Below are 21,248 nucleotides of genomic sequence, written 5' to 3' on the forward strand. Positions count from 1 at the left end.
AATATAAATTCATTTCATGGGCTCATTTTGAACTTACCCTTGTTGAGGACAAAATGAGGCAATACAAGGAGGTTTGTGATAAGTATTCATCAGTATTTGCCTTCTCCAATCTAGCCCCCTGGAAATGTGTGAAGACAGCACAGAATTCCCAGATCCTGGAGGCTGCTGTCCCTACACAGCTGGGGAGTGCCAGGCTGGGAGGTGCTGTCTCTGTGGTTGGGGGCTTCTCTGTATGTAATGCTTTGCTCTTTGTCGGACATCCATGTTCCCAAGTCTGATCAGTTGTCCTACAGCAACAGTCCAGATAAATTGGTTTACTTCCATTGTTCCTGCTGATTTCAGTGAGAGATTTGCAAGCCTGTATTAGCTGCAGTTAGTGGCACGCAAGAACATTTAATTTAAAGTCTACCTAGATGTGACATGGTAGGAAATTCAAAATTAAGATTTCTCCTAAAAAAATTAAAAACCTAATTAGCAGTCCCACATGGTAGTGCTGAAGGGAGCTAGCATGTTCAGCCCTCTTTGCTGAACCCTTTTTTAAATCCTCATAACTAGCCTGAAGCTGCATGAACTGCTAACAAATTAACAGCAACAAACCCCACAGCAGATTCCAACTGCAAATCTTCCTCATCCCATTATCAACTTAGATTTTACTCTACATCTTAAGGAGATAGTTTATTCAGTCTTCTTATACATCCTATGGATGCGCAAATTGCTCCTGATGTTTTAAATTCAACTGAATCAGTTCAGATTGATTAGTACTATAAAAACACAAATGTTCATGTGCATCTGAATGGTTCAAGTTGAATCTGTTTGGATGCCTCTAATACAATTATTCAAACTGGATCAGCTATCCTATTTGGAAAGTCAAGTTAAATTGTAGATTCTTCTGGTTGAATCTTGGAATTTAATATTTGCTGACTACCTAATATACCTTGCTCATTTTTCAAATAACTCAGAGTTACTAAAACTGCAGGGACTTGTCCAGGCAGTCACCAGGAGTCAAAAACTGACTTGAAGGCACACTACTCACTAGTCAGTGTCTGTAATATACTATCAGATACTCCCAAAACATTTACCACTATTGACTAGAAATGTTTCCAGTCTCTATATACATAGTAAGAATGTTTTGAGACATTGAAGAACCCAACACAAAAACCAAATAATAGTATGTTGTGCAATCTGTTCTTTTTATCTGTATATCATATGTTGCCAAACAGCATGAACATAACAATGTAGTCACAGAAGTCAAGTTTGACTCAAGTGTGTCTTGACCTTAAGTGTTAGGTGATAGATATATTTGTAATATTTTCTCAAAGAGCTAAATCACAGTACATTTTTTCCTTTCAGGCCACTGTATGTCCTTTCATGAGGATCAGTTCCCATATATACCTGTCACCATAATTCCTACCACCAAACAAATCACCTGATCGGAAAGATTATGGAAAATTGATTTCCACATGAAGCTCCCACTTCACAAGTTATATATATTGTCAGCTGTCTCACATCCAGTATGAAAGTGGTACTTTTAGAGATGAAAAGGATATAAACCAGCCCAGAGTGAGATGCACACTGTTGTTAGCACACGCTCACTTGTACTCTCAGTGATCTCAGATGATGTTCACTTGTTCCTAGCACAGCAAAGCCATGGGCCTTGTTGCTCTCTGATTGTTTGCTTCTGAGTAACAGAGGCAGTCGTGGCTTTGGGGAAGCTATCCATATTTAGGTGGGATCCCACTGAGTTTGCTTCTGTTTCTAGGTTAATATTTCCTTTTGAGTTGTACCACGTTGTGCCCTTTCTCTGAAAAACAGATAGGCGTTCCTTAATATTCAAGCATATACACTAGTGGAGAACCATGTGTATCTCAGCACTCTGTATGATTATTATGGGAAACACCAAAGCAGCAGGGCGCAAAGCAATGTAGTTCTAAGAGATATGTCATGTTAGTCTCAAGAAAACAATAAAATAACTATTTTTCTTTAATTGTGTTGTTAAGTTTAGGAAAGCTTCCCAAATGTAAAATACATAAACTCTCTATACAATAGTTTGATTTTCATTCCTTTGCATTTTCTCTGCGAGTTATTTTCTTCCCCTTCAGAATGTCCTTGTCACTCTGTACTTTAGATAACAACCGTAGAACTCCTAATCTCAAATTTGCCACTTGAAACAAATTTGGACTTAGTCTTTCCTAATCAACTCTTTGAAACTATCAAGAAACATTGCGTTGCTATTGATATTAGATGACGATAATCTGCATTAAAATTATTTGAGAAGAGAAGAAAAGAAGAAAAAAAGAAGAGACTAAAACACTAATGTCAGTTAAGGAAACAACTACCTGCTTTAAATAAAATAACATGAGCATTGCTTATGCATATCACTTCATTTCAGATTAGTCTTCCTACATTAACCTGAAAGTAAAACCCTGAAGAGAAGAGAGGAACGCTAATTTGTACAGGCTTCGTGACCCAATTGCAACTCATCCCCAATCACAAGTTTCTCCATTGGCTTTACTGTTGTAGATAAATCTGCAAGCTTTCCCACTGTGCCTGCACAAAATTGTTCCCAGTAATATATTAGGAATCCCCTGCTCATATGGGAGTTCTGTATGGCTGATGACTGAGACAAGCAAGCCTTAGAAATTGACCAAATAATAAATGAAAATACACAATGGATCCAAATCAGAGGACACCTTCATCAGTGCCCTGAAGGATATATGGGGGGAAAATCATATCTCTGTCATGCATGAATGGGGAAATGTACTGGCTAGTTTAACCCCACAATAGCTCTTTCTCCAGGGAATGCAAGCCGTCATTGACTAGATGCCACACAGGCGCTTTTTTTTTTTTTTGTAGTGCATTGATTATGTAAGTATATTCACTGGGTAGCACAAAGAAGATGTTGAAGGAAAAGCACCAACATCTGGGGAAAATCTTGACAAATCTATTTAGAAACTTTGAGAAACTCTTAAATAAGCTTTCCATAAGGATAAGAACTTTATTCTCTTGTTTTGCCTTAAAATATTGTATTCCCTTTTAATTCTTTTGCTCATTGAAGAGCTGTACGTTCATTTATGTGTACATCAATTTATATACTGTCCACTGTGAAGACACTAGTTTATAAAATCTATAGTGCAACAGCATGATAAAGCCAATCCCACCATGAACAATCACCATCCAAATAAATACTCCATAAAAGGTAATGTAACAACAACAGCAGCAACAGTCCTGTCAAGATCAGGGCTCATCTCCACTATTAGCAGCCAAGTGCTTAACAGAACAGGATACTCCTCACAGAGTTCTGGATGGCTGCAGATTGGGACCTCATAAACTTCAGGGGGATGATTGGTCCCTTCACGTGGAGCTACCACTGAGAGACCACCTCTGGGCCACCATCCCCTTCACTTCACATAAGGCAGGGATCCTAAGCATCCTTCCTGAAGAGAAATGCATAGGATAGGCACAATATATCCAGGAAAGATGATACCTGTGGGGACTGAGTCTTGTAGGGTTTTATATGTAATCTCCAATACTTTGAATTGGACTTGGAAACCTGTTGATAACCAATGCAGTGGCAAAAATATTGGTGGTGTACTGCTAATTGTGCTTATACTAATTGGTGTTAGCTACTAGGCATCTGTATTTTGGACCAACAGCAGTTTCTGAGTTGTCTTCAAAAGCAGAAGACGTATAGAGTACTGTATATTTTAGTAGTCTAGTCATTAAGCATCAGATTATCCTAGGAAATCTTGTTATTTTTTCCAATTGCCCCAGCTGGCATTTGGGAATATAAGTGAGGTAATATAGCTTTTGAAAAAGAAAAAAAAATAAGTTCTAGCCACTATTGTGCCAATATTCAAAGGATGTTCTGCTCCTTTAACTTTAAAGACATGATGTCTACATAAATTAAGAAATCTGATATCTAGAAATGACCTCTTGCTCAACATCTGATTTGAATAAATCAGTTAAGGACACAACTGTTATGTAATGAAAAGTATTTAACTCCATTCCCAAGTCTATATTTGACCACTGCTGTTATACCATCCGCAAGTAATTCACACTGAGTTTAGTGGGAAATTACCTGAGAGGAAATCAGTGTAAAATCTCAATCTAAGAATCTTCAATACGCAAAAAATTACAATGTATAGAGTTGGAATTATTTTCAGTGATTCCTAATATGAGCTCGTCTGCATATATTGATTTACTCCTTGGAAAAGTGTATCTAAAGTCATCGTTTTCTGTACCGCCTTTTAGCTTTCACTGCCTGAAGGTATAAAAATGGATTGGTCCATTATTATTCCTCTGCATACTAGATATTCCACTTTAGATTCCCACTAGAAGTAATGGATAGATCTTTAATAGGAGCTTCTTGAATGTAAAATATAAACAATATTTGAGTATCTCAGCGTGTCCTGATGAAGGTGCTGTAGCATCTTTGTGAAGCAAAGAGGGAAAGTCCGTCCAGCTGTGCTCTTTTGTGATTGCAACTGCATCATCAAAGGATTGAAATGGCATAGCTCTGTGATGGCTGAAATTCCTTTAGTTGTTCACTGTGCTAATCCATCTCGTTCTGCCATCCTGCCTCCCATTTCTGTGCTACATATCTGTATTTTCATCATGTTGTTCTCTTTCAAGTGAAACTGTACAAAATTTACAAGTGCAGTTCTCTGGGCAATAATATGTATAACCCTCATTCATTTCTGCGTGCGAATGACTCACGCTTTTTAGAGTTCCAAAAATATTGAGTTATTGGTATTGTAAAATGTTATTTTCTGACTATATTTTACCACTTGTTTTGAGTTCTACAAAATTGGGTGGAAAAAGGAATCTTTTTCTTTAAAATTTGTCTTTTCAGATCAAAGCAGAGAAAAACAATTGTTTTTCTTATGTTGATTCAAAAATGCTTCTTCTCTTGTCATCATAACTAAAATACACAATGAAAAATTACTGGAACAGTGGCATATTTTTTTTCTTGGATCTCTCTATTACCTGTCACATTTTAAGTTGCTCATGAATTTTGCATTACAGATTGTCAAGATTAAACTTAAACATGTAATCATGTATGTAAGATCATCCTAAGCAGCAAATGCTAAATACATATAGATATGCAGATCTGGATGAATAATTTATAATAAGCCGGTACCACTAACAAATGCACATATAAAATACATGATCTTATGCAAATTACACTTCATAGAAGTTGAATATTTACTACAGTAAGAAACCATTATTGCGAACCACTCCAATATTTCACTGTCAGGAGTTCAGTTGGCAGGAACAATACCGTACGCAGAAAATCTTGATTTTTTTAAAAAATCCTAATAGAGAAGCAAATTTTGGCTCTTTCCAAAATACCATAACATTCCAAAAGTATCAGTAAAGTAATAAGTATTTGGATAAAATATTCAAAGATGTGTTAGAAAGTTACTTCCTTAAACTAAGCAACAAAACTCAGTGTTCTCAAGCAAAACTTTACTAGATTTTAATTAAATCTAACCAGGCTAAGCCCTTTCTTAAATATCTTAACGGATTCCAAACATTATTGGAGGGCTGGGTGGGGAGATCAGTATGGAGATTCTGGGAGAAAGTGGTATTTTATAATACGGCTTTTCTTCTCCATCAGCAAATAGCCATAGCCCGTGAAGGAGACTTGCTGACCAAGGAGAGGTTGTGCTGTGGGCTGTCCATGTTTGAGGTTATCCTGACCCGCATTCGGAGCTACCTCCAAGACCCCATCTGGCGTGGGCCTCCCCCAACCAATGGCGTCATGCATGTTGATGAATGTGTTGAATTTCACCGGCTCTGGAGCGCCATGCAGTTTGTGTACTGCATTCCTGTTGGAACAAATGAATTCACTGCTGAGTGAGTAGGCCTGTTCTGAAGGCTATAACCAATCTGCAAATAGCTGAGATTTTATTACATGTAAAACAACATGGGTACTTTGTTAGAAATTGGACTCCATATCTTTGAGGCCAGTCTTGAACAAAGGCCACAATCCTGTCTTTCTGTTCTACGAACCTCTCAGAACATGTTACTTCTTCACAGAATCAAGCAAGAAGAAATTATTTTCCAAATAACGTCTTCCCTCTTCCTTTTCCTTCTAGACAGTGTTTTGGAGATGGTTTAAACTGGGCTGGTTGTTCAGTCATAGTTCTTCTGGGGCAACAGCGTCGTTTTGATCTTTTTGACTTCTGCTATCACCTGTTAAAAGTGCAGAGACAGGATGGGAAGGATGAAATCATAAAGAATGTGGTAAGTGTGAGAGTGAGCATATGGACATAGATTGCCATCTTACCAGATGTAGGATTTGTTCCACCAGCTGAGTATACACTGTATGCACTGACATCAGTGGTTCCCCAAAGCTTAAACAGAATTTTTATACATCCTAGGTGGAAACTTAAAAATTGTTTTATGTCAAACTTCAGCTCAGAACTTTTGCACTGCACTGAATCTGTTTTCCAGAGTTTTAGTGAAATGAGTTTCCAGCCATGAAGATACAAAGTTCTGAACCTTTGACATTCTTTGTGCAAAGCATCTGCTTCACCACTAAGCTATGGACTTTCTCCTGAAATTGTCTTTTTTTTTTTTTTAATACTAAGGAGAGCAGACAATTAACTACCAGATTAGTACAACCTGTATTTTGGGGATTTTACATTTTGATGTAGGAGAATTAAATAAAGGAGCAGCAAAACAGCAAATAGCCCTTCCCAACTGAACAGGGTCATGTCTGATGTGGATGCTTTATAATAAATACAGGGTCTGCTGGCCTGTATTAGTAAACAAAGAAGTGCTAGGAGGGGTAAGCTAGAAAGAATTTGTATACATTTAGCTGTTTGGGAGTGAGGGAATGAAAAAGAAGAAAAGAAGGACTTGAGGAAGTCAACAGATATAGGGCCACTTCTCTTAAGAGCAGTGTTGCTGTAGGTTGAGCAGCTATTCCCTTTGCCTAAATATTTGGTCCTATTAATTTTAAGACAAATGTGTTATCTTCCAGCTCATTTGTGGAAGCATAAAGAGAGATGTTATATTTATGATGCCTAAGAAATAGGTCAAGTTATGTCAGTGGGAGTCTGAAACATTTTTTCCATTTAGAGGTAGGAGAGAACTATTCTAGATATTTATTTATCCTGTGGCCTTGTTGGTTCTTTTGACAACAGGATAGCTATAAAATTAGTGGTGATAGTGTTCATATTTTCTTATTCCCTGTTTTTTTGTTTGTTTTTTGTTTGTTTTTTGTTTTTATCTCCAGCCACTTAAGAAAATGGCTGACAGGATCAGGAAGTACCAAATTCTGAACAATGAGATTTTTGCCATCCTGAACAAATACATGAAATCAGTGGAAACAGACAGTTCAACAGTTGAGCATGTGCGTTGCTTCCAGCCCCCCATCCATCAGTCCTTGGCCACAACATGTTAGTTTTTCAGCCCTGGAAATACAATGTGGAGATTTGGGTCTTTCCACTGGATATTGGTGAGAAAGAAGTGGTTGGACTCCAGCAAAGACCTGGAAGCCAAACAGCTGCAAACACAGGTCTCTCAACAAAGCAGATGTGGATGGATCCAGTAGACAAAGATGCATTTCCTAGAAGACTCATTTGAATGCATGTTCTTCTATATCTTTCTGGTTGGCTTTACCTATAGTATTGAAACTGGTGAGAAGAAGCAGAAAGTGGCTTTTCTCCTGTGGTTTCTTCTATTTTCATGACAACCCATAATCACCTGATGAAGCACAAAAATCTGCATTCCTTAAAATGATCATTATTTTGGAGATTCCAGTTAAAGAAACCCACATTTCAAAATGTTGCAAATCTTCCACTTGGTGCCCAGTGAAACAACAATAGTTTTGCTTGATAAAACCTTGGTTTTGTGATATAAGTGCTTAAACATTTTGAAATAATGAGTTTCTCCCACTGCAGGTGATATGGAGCAAGCATCGTGTTGTTTTAGACTCAGAATAGCATATAATTGTCTACCTGGAATTAGCAGGTTTTTGCTATTATCATCATTTCTCCTTCTAGATTTATTTAACTTTGCTAAGCCAAATTTGGAGTTAGTTTAGCAGTGGAATATTAATAAACAAATTTTCTCAGTTTTTGCATTGATTGAGCTTGCTGTGGAGCAGAGGAAAACAAAGTAATGCCTTCTTTTCAATCTCTTTCTTGGCATTATTACATCTGAGCTAATATTTGTTTCTTAATGTTAGTATTACAGACAGTCATTGTCTATACATGATAAACATTGTAATGGCCTCAGTGAAGTTAACAGGCTACATCTTCTTGGAAAGTTGATTGGAAATGTGGTACATGTATTGAGCTGAGCATCTTTTTTTCTTTAGTAGAAGAATGAGATAATTACATTTCTGTACAGGTAGTCCCCAGGTTAAGAATGCCCAGGTTACAGATGACCCATAGTTAAGAACAGAGCCTATTGTAGCAAAATTCAACTTAAATACACAGTTATTCAAGTTCATTACACAATACTACTTATACAGTATTATACAATAATACTGTTCCGGATTACATACAAATTTGACTTAAGAACAGATCCTGGGAGTGGAACTCATTCTTAAATCGGGACTACCTGTATTCCTGAAAATGGTTGATAACTGGTTCAAGATTATATATCCAAGTTTAGTAATCAAAAGGAAACACTCTTAGGAATACATGCAACAAATCTTTGTTCTAAGCAACAGCTCGTCTTCCTTTAATATGTATGGTTCCGGTGACATATGGATTTCCAATAGTTGATAAAAAATTGATAAGCTTGTAGAATGAAGGGGACAAGTAATTTGAGAACACATGTGTGCTCCTCACTTCATAATAGATCCCTTACCATCTGTGCATCCAGGAGATAAGTCCAGGTAATTTGGATGAGAGAACACTAAGTCAGATACTTTCCACAAGAGATGTGTATAGGAGAAGGAATGCCTTAGAGAGACAAGATCAGGCAAGGATGATGAAAGAGAAACAGAACTATTAAATCAGTCACCACTATTCTATCTGGTGAGAAGATCTTTGTGACTCCAAATACGACAGTAAAATAGACTCTGAAGGTAAAAACCACTGAGTTGAGCAAGTCTAATTACCCAAGCAGAAGTAGTTTAATTACCAAAGTGCAAGCATGTATCAAGTTATAAAAGGAAAGGGAGATCTCTAAAAGAGAATAATTTATTTCTGAGTTCTTTTGGTATACTATAAGGGCTTGATAAAATTCATCAAGCAAGTTCCCCTGTAACTTGAGGGCAAAAAGAGGGATTTCAGAATTGAAGTCCTCTAATATTTCAGTGGTTCAGATTTCTGCAAAGAAAATACAATGAGTTGCTCTACAGTTGCTTACAGTTTCAAAATTAAGGGTCAAAAATATTAAAGATTTGGTACATTTTCCTTCGTTGAGAACTGCAAAGGGTACAGTGCATTAAAATGTTCCCCTATGTACAATGAATGAGAGTAGTGCAAGACAATACTTATGTTCTATTCATCTCATGGAAGCTTGATCAGTAGAACATCCTGGTAATTTTTTGTTGGTGCCACCTTAAGGTAATGATCTGTGAAATTCTCGGGGTGGAGGTGGGAGTATTTCCCTGATCTTTAGCCTGCAAAAAATAAAGCCAGGCTATTCCAGTGTTGGACGTTCCCAAAACATTCAACAGTTGTTCCAGCCTCTTCCAGAACAGTTGGTTCTCGACCTTATCTTGTTCAAGACCAGTTTTGCCAAATCTGCTGCCCTCCAGAATTTTGGCCCCAGCCCTGATGGGAAGATGCCAAGTTGGGGCAATCTGGCTAAGATTATTTCCATTGTTTAGATCTCAGAAATGTTCATCTGTGCTTTTTCTTCTTTATTTTCTCATAAAACACATATTTGATTACTGTTCATCACAAATGTGCCAGGTGTTATTGAGCCAGAATCTACTAACATTTTTCTATTTGATAAAAATACATGAAGTAGAATAGTTTAATGCTCTCTGTCTTCAATCCTGGAAGAACATTCCATCTTAAGAACAGCAGCAGCATAAAATTATTAGTGCTAAGTACATGGCCCTTCTCAAATGCCTTCTTTCCACTAAACATTGACATCTCTTTATACAGAGGTTGATAGAATATTGTTGTCACATATCATATCTGTTTGCCATTTATAAGTACCGAGGCAGCTATTCAAACAGTAAGATATTTCAGGTTTTTCATGCAACAGAAAACCACAGTATCAGCAACAATAAGCCCTCTTCCCAAGAGCATCAAAGCAGATATTCACACACACAGTTTGCTTATTGGGACTGAGGAGATCTTCACACAGTCACCTGTCGATAGGCTGCTTTTCATGTGAGCTCAAGCCCTGCCATACCAGATTCCAGGCTGAGTAGAAGTCAACATGTGCATGGTTGTATGTATGAAAACTTTTTCAAAACAGTACATTGTATATGCAGGTGTCTGAGTATCCCAGGTGTGATGCTGGAGCTGGGCTTATCCTCAACATTCATGCAAGGGGTTTGTGGTGGTTAAATAGGGTTCTCTTCTACTGATGGAATTATGAAAGGCTCATAGAATTAATCTGCAGACGCCTTACGCAGGCAGCAATGGTGAACAAAAGAGCTCAGGGGAGGGGGGATGCTCTACTGTATTCAATCCTAAATTTCTGCTGAAACAGTTCAGGTGTTTTGTAATTTGTATGGAAAGCAAGTACAGCACTGCCAGGTTCCTTTACATCACTGTTTTTACTGTAGTAAGCCTTGATTTCAAACTTACAAAACCCCATCAAACATGAATATATTCTTGTGGTTGATTTTGAATTCACTTGATGAGATAGGCAGCTCCTCATTTGTTTCTTTTTTATTGTTCTTACAATATTCCTTAAATATAATAAAATCAATAAAAATACAGTTACCCATCAGAGCTGGATAGTATTACAGTTCTAAATTTTCCACGAATGTTCAGAACAAATGTCATCCCAATGCACCTGCTGTAGGAATGGTACCGCATTGTATATCTTGTTTTCTGAAGAAGTGTCAAGAGGAGGGTAATTCTAATGAGCTTTTTCAGTCATTTTCAGGTTTGTCGAGGTCTGCTCACAGATTATACTTTTGTACTACTATTACAAAAGAGTTCTCAGTCAGTCCCTGAAAAAATCAGTGCTATTTGTGGGGAAATCCTAAATATCTGTATGTGCTGGTAGTGAAAAGAAAAGCAGGATTAAGTTGAGGGTAATCAGTCTAGTCACTGAGTGTAAGAGAACCTCAGAGTAAGTTCAAATATATTTCCCTCAGGTTTTTGTTTAAATAATACTGCCCAACATTGATCCAACTGCTAGAAAGTTTTTTCTCTGAGATTTTGTTCTGTGAATGACTTGCCATGTGTTTATTGGACTTTGTAGAATGCTGTTCTAGTTTTCCCTGCTGTCGGATACATAACAGAATTTTAAAATGTAAGTTACTCATCCCAAACTATATGCTCAGATACTCCAAAGTTCATGAGAACACAATTGCTGTCTCAAAAAAAAAAAAAAAAAGGCAATATAAAGCTATCTGTAACTTCACAAGCATTCTGCCATGTTACATTAGTCCCCATACAGACATATAGCATAATTGCTTCCCTTTGTGGAGTGTTTAGAAGCATGTTTTTGAAGTTCAAATGTGCACCTATTTTTTTATACAAAATGGTATTTTTCACTTATTGGAAGTTTGGTTGATGTTGATCTAAGTACAAAACCATTTATTTCCTTTTCTTGTGAGTAAGAAGGAAAAATGATTTTCAATAGGCAAACAGCAGGAAGAATTGGGATTGAGAGGCCTCAACTACCAATTTTCCAGTTATTTCCAACCTTTAAGGTTAATTTTCGACCAAAAGAAAAATGTTTTGCTGCATTAAACTATACGACCGTATTTAACACGTAATTTGGTTGGTAATCATTCCTCATGGGAATTAGCAAGCTACAAAAATACATTATAAGTGCTCCAACTAAGAAAAGTAAAGAGCAGAGATCTCTTCAATAAGTTTTGGTTCCCTCTGGCTCTATTAGACTGCTATCATTTTGGTTTTAAAGATTCGAAATGAAAAATAAGTGATTTGAAATGAGACGTGCACTTCAACCCTATTCCTTTCCCCAACAGCACTTGTCAGATATATTATGCCCATAGTAATTCCCCCGCTTTTCTGTGTTACTCTGCTTTTCATTAGTATTTGGATATTTGAGAACTTAAATACAATCTTTTTTTAAAAGGAAAATATAAGGAAAATCTTTGTGTAATTCTTCCAAATGTATTCTGTTTGTATGAAAATTGTCCAAGTTTTTTTGTACAATGACTACATTAATTTATGGTGCAGTATGTTTACAGCAGTGATTGGCTATAGTGTTTGAATCATATTTGCTAAACAGCAGAAAATGGTATATATTGTTTTATATTTTTTGCTCTTTCATCATTGGTCAACAGAGGTTTTTGTTGCTGTTCCAAATGCTTCTCTAATAATAAGATACCTTGTGCGATGACATGATGATGACCTGTATTGCAGTTTCAAACAATGTGTACAATAAAGTTGGGATGAATCTTATTAGCAAGAGGGGGACATTTGAAATAATAAATGTGTGTGAGCAGAAGGGTACAGAAATGACAGTAGCACATGGGTTTGGCTGTGATTTAGGGTATAAGATGAATCTACTTGAATTGGAGCATTTCAGAATCACTTGATGCTACAAATAAATCTGGGTATTCCAGCTGCTGTTTCATGCCCCAGGTAAAAGCTGCTATATCTGCAACGCTGAAACATTGCCACTTATAAGCCTGTTAGCTTGCAGCTCCCAAGAAGGGGAGCATAAACAGGAGGTCTCTGTTTCAACAGAAAGCAGTGGTAGGGAAGGGCCATAAACACATTTTCCTAATTTTACAGGAGACACCTCTGTGTCTCTTAGGCAAGTTTAAGACCATGATCCAATCCTTTTTCATGGGTGATTACATGACAAAAGAGTGAAACCTGGATGATTGTTGCCCTGACCAAGGATGTTCACTGTTTAGGAAATAGCAGTTTTTATTATCAATGTGGCAGAATAGTATTTTTTGAATTTAAGTTAGTTAATTAGTGTCATTATTAGCATCACTTCCAATACATGCATTAATTTTGCTTGCGCCACATTAAGGCAATTTACTAACAACCATGGGGGAGGTTTTAGGGGCAGCCTTGAAGGCTTTTGGTGGCCTTCTCTGGCCCTCAGGCTTCAGATTGTACATCCTTGAAGTGTAAGTGAAGTACAACTACTTTCTTTAATGCTCAGATAATGGTCTACTGATGGTGAAGAAGAATTCTGCTGTGTGATACATTGTATGAGAGTATGACTGGAAGATCAGAAAACTGAAAATGGCATTTGTTAATTCTTTTATCTATCCACTATTGATTGTCAACTTTTATTTGGAAAAAAAAATGCTCCAGTGCTCTGACAATAGCAGGAATACTCTGAAGGCCCAATATGCCCTTTAGCTCAGTACACACAGAAAAAGAATAATTGCAGTTTATAATCAATCCTATAAAGCTGCTTTCTGAAATCAAACGGTATTGCAAAAATTCCATCAGCGACCACAGAAGAACAGCAAACCAATGCACTTTAGATAATAAAATGCAGTTCTGTGAAAAAGTATTTGCCTTCCCCCTCTTTGGATTTCCTGACCTTTTGCATAACTTTGCTGCTGAATGTTATCAGAGCTTTATGTGCATAAATGAACCTGAATCATTTATGCAGGTAAATTATTTGTTCATTTACCTGATAAATGAACAAATCATCACCAGAATGTTGTGCAGGTTTCTTTATTTCATAAAGTTATCCAATATGCAATATCTCCCAAATTTTGTTTTACTTCTTCATTCATACAGCATACATATATTAGTAGCCAGATGAGATTACATTAATTGAAAAACATATACATGCATTCAGAAAATCAAATACTTTTTATGAAACTGTAGTATGTTAATTTAAGAGTAAGAAATTATTTGCCTTCTTACAAACTTAAGAAGTATCTCTTTCTGAGGAAATGGCCCAAGACTGGGAGTACACTTTATGCTTTTTTACAGACTTCTTGGCTAGATAAAATATGAACGAGGTCAATACAATTGCTTTTCATAAAGAAAACTTTCTCCCAGATAATTGCTGTGGAGAACCTTGTTCCAAGATCATTCACAAATACCCTCGAGTTGAGCTTGACTTTGTGGCTATATCCACCCTTTTTCCAGGATATTTTTTAAGCTCCAGTCTAGCCAACAACCATAAAATGTGTTTGGAAACAAATAGCGGCTGGATATACTATATGTTCTGAGTCATACTATTGAGATGTTATCATTTTGCTTCAGCACCAATCTCTAAATTGTCTTCAAGCTAAACCATACAAACAGCACATTGTACATAATTAGTCTCTGTACTTACAAAAGTGTGTTTGATACTTGCTAGACCAGTTTTCCAAGAAGTGGTGCAACCAGCATATCTAATAGAGCTGATTTAAAAAAAAAAAAAAAAAAAGTTGGGCATTGCTATAAGATTCTTCTCGCAAGGTTTTTTTTAAAAAAATACTTATTGTTAATTGCCTTATATTCAAGAAGGAAGGTTTGTTTCTGATGCTCCCTGCCAGCTTCCCACAAGCAAAGACAATGGGGAAGCCGGTAGCAAGTCGTAACTTGGTCATACTCCCACTGCTTTTTTGCCCCTAGTCATTCTGTTTCTCTGTTTAGGTAAGGAAATATCTCTAAAACAATGACCAATGGGTCATGGGTTGTCTACTTCTTTACTAATAATGTGGCTTGTACAGTGGTACCTCGGTTCACGAACTTAATTTGTTCCGCGACTCTGGTCGCGACCCAAATTGGTCGCGACCCGAATCAAATTTTCCCATAAGGTTCAATGTAAATAGGGTTAATCCGTTCTGAACCAATGTTTTTTTTTTTAAACCACAAAAATATGACACAAAGTACATTACGAAGAGAGAGAACGCTAACCTTGCTCGACGCGACTTCTGGCGTGGAGGACAGGAAGGCGGGTGGGGAAGCGGTTATTGCTTGGAGGGAGAGTCCCTCTCCCTACAGGAAGCCACGACCACGTGTCACGGCAGGGAAAATGGCCGCGGATCCTGTTCGTCACCCGATCCGGCGTTTGCGAACGGAAGCAAAATTTTGCGAACAGTGCTGTTTGTGACCCGAATTGGTCGTGAACAGAAGCGTTCGTGACCCGAGGTACCACTGTATATCTATACAGTCAAAGTCATAAATCATAAAATACTTACCGTTAATTACCTTATATTAAATTTTCGAAGAAGGGAAGGGACAGAGAGTAAGCAAGCATAATTGGAGCATTCTAAGAACTTAGAATGCTTTAGGAAGACTAAAAGCTGAGTAAAAGGGCACCTTACTAGGCTTATGTGAACCAGCCGCCCTAATTACATAGATTGAAAAAGTAACAGCTCCTTATTCTGTCTTAATCTCTCAATGTTAATTTCAAAACTATTGTGCAATCAGACCTAGTGTTTATATTACTTTATGTAAATGCCTTTTACATCCTTTCAAGAAGTTAAAGTCAGAGTTAATTAAATTTAATTGGGTGTCTTCAAAGGGAGTTTTAAAATCAGTCCATTTCAAAAGATCTTAAACGAGTTGGTGTGGTTGTGTGTGGGTTGTGTTTTTTTTTTTTTTTCCCCTCAACTTTGAGCAATGCTGAATCGAATCCACTCTCAGGTAGACTGACTTGGATGGAGGTGCTGGGTATAGAAATAAGATGCTCTAATACTTAGTAAAAAGGGACAAAGTACAGACTACAAAAGTCAGGGATTGGCTTTGTATAAAGGAAAAATGAAACTATGTAGCAGTATGTCAAAAATCAGGTGTCTGGTAGTGAATGTGATGTAGTGAACTGTAGTGAACTGCAGCTCATGAAAGCTGATGCCTTTTAATAAAATTAGTCAGAAAAGGTGCTACCAACCCAGAATTACATGCACTTAAATCTATCAAAATCACAGATTAGGACAGAGTTATTATGAATTATATTCTGCTCACAGGAATATTTGAACATTTATTATATTTATTATTAATTAAAGGAACATTTGAGGCATGAAAGAAATTTTCACCTATTTCTTGTCCTCCCTTGGGGTTCGTATCACTAAAAGTATAAGGGATGAACTCACCCTGATTTGCTGAACAAACAGAAGAAAACATTTTGTGTATGTATGGGCACAGCTGTAACCAACCCAACAGCTTAATTATGCCAGTCATACACTTGTGTCATCTGCTTTGCCTTTCTATGGCTAGGTGAGATGTAACATTTCAGACTATGTTGACATTTTGAGTTGAATTAAAATTCAAAGTGTTTCACTCTTAATGGAGTCCTATTTAATTCAAGAGATATGGACTAATCATCCAGTAAATTTAAGGCCACCAAGGAAATACTCAGGTGGGCATTAGAAACATGTAAATAAAGGAATATGTGAAATCAAGACTATAAAATGAGCCTTTGGTAACATTTGGCATCTGTATTTCAACTTTACAAGGCATTCACACTTTGTTGAAATCTTTTGTTGGTGGCCCAGTCGGATCAGGAATTTCTTCTCTAAATTATCAGCCAAGCTTCTTAAACTGGCTCATTGCATTTATCTAATGAATACAAGGACAATATTTCCTGAACCTCCAGACCAGTGTCAAGAAGTATAGACTAGAAATTCCACTTTAAGGGCTAATATTAGATTCTTTAGATCAGACAATAACCCTGATGTTTCCTATTCAGCCAAATAACATAGTGGGAGGTGTTGTGTTAACCTACACTCCAGATTCTTAGTTACCTCAGATTCACATCACCCTACTTGCAAACCAGTATTTCAAGCATGGCTACATTGTTAAGAAAACAATGTTCTGTACAGAAGTTTCACTGGGCCAAATTCAAGGGGGTTTGGGGGGACTTTTTAATGGATTCATCAGACAAAGGCTCCATTTTATTTGGGTTCAATGGTATGTATGGTACACAGATCTACTTTCAATTTAAGGCTGCATCGCAAGGAAAGAAAGGACATTTCTTGTCATGACTTTGCTTTAGTTAATTATTTCATCCCACAAATATTTTCATGAGCTGAAGCCAGAAATGTCACCCTGCATTCTTATCACCTGTTTCCAGCAAAAGGCAGCAACAGGAAGTAGCATCTGCCCACCCTTGGCTGATCACAAAAATGCTATGCAGGGTCAGACATGGTAATTAGATGGGAGGTTACCGGTGTAAAGGCATCAGTGTACCAGTGTAAAGGGTGGAAGGCAGAGACTATTTTACTCTTAAAATAATGTATTTACCTTTATCTTTAATCATTCTTCAGCCATAATTGTCTTATATCACCAGCGAGATGGCACTAGCATATGCCAAGCAACACTTAAGAATGACCCATTCCAGTCCAATTCAAAAGGTCATTACAGCAATGAAGGTTACCACTGATAGATATTTCTGCCCTAAGCTTATTCTCTTGAATATGTTTCAATATTTTCTTGGGAACGTACATCTAAAACATATAATGGTACTTCCTACCATTAACTCTGGAGTTTACATGATTCAACATGCTGTCAGATAAGGCTTTTATTATGCAATCACCTTACCCCACTCACAAAAAAATTATGGGGAATTCAAAAGATGTTATCTTTTATTGTAACCTCCCACATTTTTCCACTGGAGATTTATTGGGCTAGAAACTGTTCATCTGCAAGCACCCAATAGACTCAGTGTAGGACTGTAAATCCCATGGATGCCTTCATGATAGACCAACCTAAAGAAACATATGTTATCTAAGTTGGGCAGCAGACTTCATATGAAACACTCTATGTTTAAAAGACATTTTTGTGTGAAAATATTTATCTTTTGGGAGTATCTCAATGTAACCAAGTAGTTTTCCCCTATGTATTTGGTATACGACTACAGCATTCTGGCTGTGTCAGTGAAATTTAAATGTTTAAATATGAATTGCAAAAAGGTTCGTTGGAGACAGTTGAGAGAGGATTAAAGCTGGCAAAGGGATCTCAGGGTTAAACAAACATGCCAGGTCTTTGTAAGTCTGCTGGGAAACCATAATAATGACTGAGGAGAGCATGAATCAATAATAAAGTTCATTGGTTGACTAGTCCAGTCACCATTCTCAGAGTGATAATCTATGAGGAGAAAAAATGGTTCTTGCAGAAAAGGCACCTTTTCACAGTGTCCTAGTTATTCCAGGCTTGTCAAGCCTGACAAGCAATATTAGGAAAGTACTGCAATTTATTGGAATTCTCTGTGCTGATTTATGATGCCTCACATGCAATAAACACTATATCTAGATTTAGGTTCTCACCAGGATCATGAAAATTATTTTGTAATCCCATATATGTGGCACAAGTTTCTCATATCAGTGTCTTATTGGCCACAATAAGTTTTTTTTTTCAAACATTGTTTGCCTTTTGGGTGGGGGGGCATCATTCTTATCCTTCTCTCTATACTGAGGACCAGGTGATACCATAGTGCTCAAAATGCTAAACAACAGCAAGATCCACAGTTTAAAAAAATACTCATCCACATAAATAAATTGGCATCATCACAAAACCATCTAAAATGCCAGGTCTCTCTGCAATAAGACCCTGTCCATTCATAATCTAATGGACAAGTACATGGATCTGGCATTATGTTGATGAAGATTCTCAGTCATCCAGGTGGAATTATCTGGAGGTTGAGTCATGGCAACTGGACTTCTTTTCTTTTGGTTTGATACGTTTTGCTGCTTGTCCAAGCAGCTTCTTCAGTTTAGAAAGTTGGCTAGGCCCCTATGTGATCTGAATGTGGAGGGTATCACTGTCAACCTTTTACCATGTGCAGATCACTTCCTGGTTCAAATGTAACTGTCATCTGTGACCTCTGTAGTGATGGACGTATTCAAATTGTCCCCCTACCCCCCAGGTATCTCATGGATCTGGATGGCTTCTGACAGATGCTTGGGGATTTTCCTGACAATCCGGTAGGTGAATCCATTGAGGACCTGGTTCACTGTTGGCAACATGAGATGACCTAAAATTGCCCCCAAGCAGCCTTTCACTGTTGGCTGATCCTTCATTTAGCAAGGGTCCCTGGAAGATGAATTGGCAGAAGCAACACATAGAGTGCTGGTGGAGAAAGACAAGAAGTGAATGTGACCATTCATGGGTACACGCCCATGTTCTATTCCACGGCAATAAGAGAGGTGAAACATCTTTACTTCTTCTTATTGCATTGGCGTGTTGTCACCCAGCATAACATGTATTTTGGGCAGCCAATTCCCTGTAATGGAAGATCCAGCACCAAGATCCGCCAAGCCACTGTGTTGAATTACTTGCAACAATTCTGCTGGTGAAGTCAAATCTTGACTCCATATAAGCAGGATCCAGGGCATCATCTTGCTTGGTTGTCTGGGATTCCTTCTGACCTGTGACTTTTTGCGAAATGGATAGGATGCTCTCTAGGAAGTCCTCTGCCACTTACATGCTGGACCCCTACCATCATCAACTGGAATTTCCTAGATCTGTGAGACTGTATAAGGAATGTAGAGCAGACTTTGGGAATGGGAAAGGAAGGAATAAGACACTAAAGGGGGACTTTCAGAAAGAATGAAAGAGTGCTGAGAAACAGGAAAAGCGTTCAAGATTCTGTTATTCTACCATACAACAATGAAGAGCCTTCTTTGAATTCCTAAGGTGCCTGTTTCTTGACAGGCCTACCACAAAAGGCTGACAGATCGCTAACACCTCCATACATGAGGGAACCTGCTAGTGGGCTTGAAGGAGGGATTCACGAGTGTTAGACAATTATCGCCAGGCTCCAATCTTCCCTTTTGGAGGAGGTTGCCGACACAGTGGTGAAAAGTCGACTGAAAAGCACCCTAGAGGAAGCAGATTAGGGTTGAGGCTTGGACGTGGAATGGAGACAACATTGGCTACCCAGTGGGTAGGGAGTGAGAAGGGCAGGTTGGCCCAGTGACTATTCCATTGTGTGATCCCGCAGGGGTCAGTCCTCTCCCCCTTCCTATTTAACATCTACATGAGGATCTCCTGGCAGGTTTGGTATTATCAATATGCTCATTAATACCCAGATTTGGATTGCTACTCCAGGTAAGACTAGTGATACTGCTGATATCCCACTCCAGTGCCTGGAGGCTATGAGGGTCTGGATGGGAGACATCAGGCTTATACTGAATTCTAACAAGATGGGTTTGTCCATTGGGTTCTTTGTCTGCTCCAGTGGTGTTTCTTGGCAGGGTGTCCTGGACTCATGAACTCACTGTCCTGGACTCATTGCTCTTGCTGGAAAAACAGGTGGAGGCCACAGTTGGGGGTATTTTGTCCAGTTTTGGCTGATATGTCAGTTGTGGCCTTACCTCAGATGGTAGCAACTCATGTGCTCATCACTACCCATTTTAGACTAGTACAATGCACTTTGTGTGGGATTGCCTTTAAAACCACTCGGTGGCTGCAGTGGGTTCAGAGTGCAGCAACCTGTGTGCTAGATAGCATGTGCCAGTGGGAGCACACGTCTCACCAGTCCTGCTGGCACCATCAGCCTTTTGAATTAGGCCAGGTGAAGGAGACACCATAAGGATTCCAGGAATGTTACTTTTTCATTGTAAGGTAAAATAATAGAATCTTGAAAGTCTGTCCCAGTTGCTTTCCTTCCAGTAGAGTGATACCATCTTGGCTGGGTTTGGAGCTTAGTTGTTTATGTAACTTGAATTCTATGCTTATTTAACTGAATTGTGAATATTTTAATTGTGCATTATTTTTGTGCATTGTTTATTGTATTTTATCTTTGTGAACCACACAGGAGTCCCTTGGGATTGCAACTTCAATAAATCTGATTAATCAATTAATGCATCAATACATCAAATCTTGCCGAAACAAGGAACAATGCAATGTCATAAACCAATTCAAAAAGCAAAAATAGTTTAAACCAGAGTGGAAAAACGGATGGGCTTTCCACCTCTGTGCATAGGATTAGAGATCCGTGTTTATGGCCAAGATTTCCAACCACGAGCGCGCGGGGGGCTCCGGCCCCGTGCGGGGGCTGCGCGCGGACCGCCATGCACGAAGTACCTGCAGGAGCACGTGCGCGGCATGGTTCGCTCCTCGGCCCCTCGAGCTTGTAGCGACGGGTCTGTGACGGAGCGCGCGCGCGTGGAGGCAGCAAGGAAAAGGAAAAGGAAAATTCATCCTATTTATATAGCCGCCCAGAGTCACTTTCATGTGAGAAGGGCGGCTACATAAATATCA

At 38.2% G+C, this 21,248-nt stretch overlaps 1 protein-coding gene across 1 annotated transcript in view; it reads left to right on the plus strand.

Moving 5' to 3' along the window:
- CYFIP2 (cytoplasmic FMR1 interacting protein 2) overlaps positions 1-12,573 on the plus strand; it is a 72,254-nt gene extending 59,681 nt beyond the window's left edge. Inside the window, exons 29-31 of the mRNA XM_088133886.1 lie at positions 5,621-5,859; positions 6,102-6,249; positions 7,247-12,573. Of these exons, the coding sequence (XP_087990012.1) occupies positions 5,621-5,859; positions 6,102-6,249; positions 7,247-7,414 (555 nt within the window). The 3' untranslated portion in view covers positions 7,415-12,573. The remainder of the gene's footprint in view (positions 1-5,620; positions 5,860-6,101; positions 6,250-7,246) is intronic.
- Positions 12,574-21,248: the final 8,675 nt, after the last annotated feature.

The sequence above is a fragment of the Python bivittatus genome, unplaced genomic scaffold (genome assembly GCF_059951505.1).
Source record: "Python bivittatus isolate LINGU-HERP-01145 unplaced genomic scaffold, Pbiv_v1 ctg000080_np1212, whole genome shotgun sequence".
NCBI classification, from domain to species: domain Eukaryota; kingdom Metazoa; phylum Chordata; class Lepidosauria; order Squamata; family Pythonidae; genus Python; species Python bivittatus.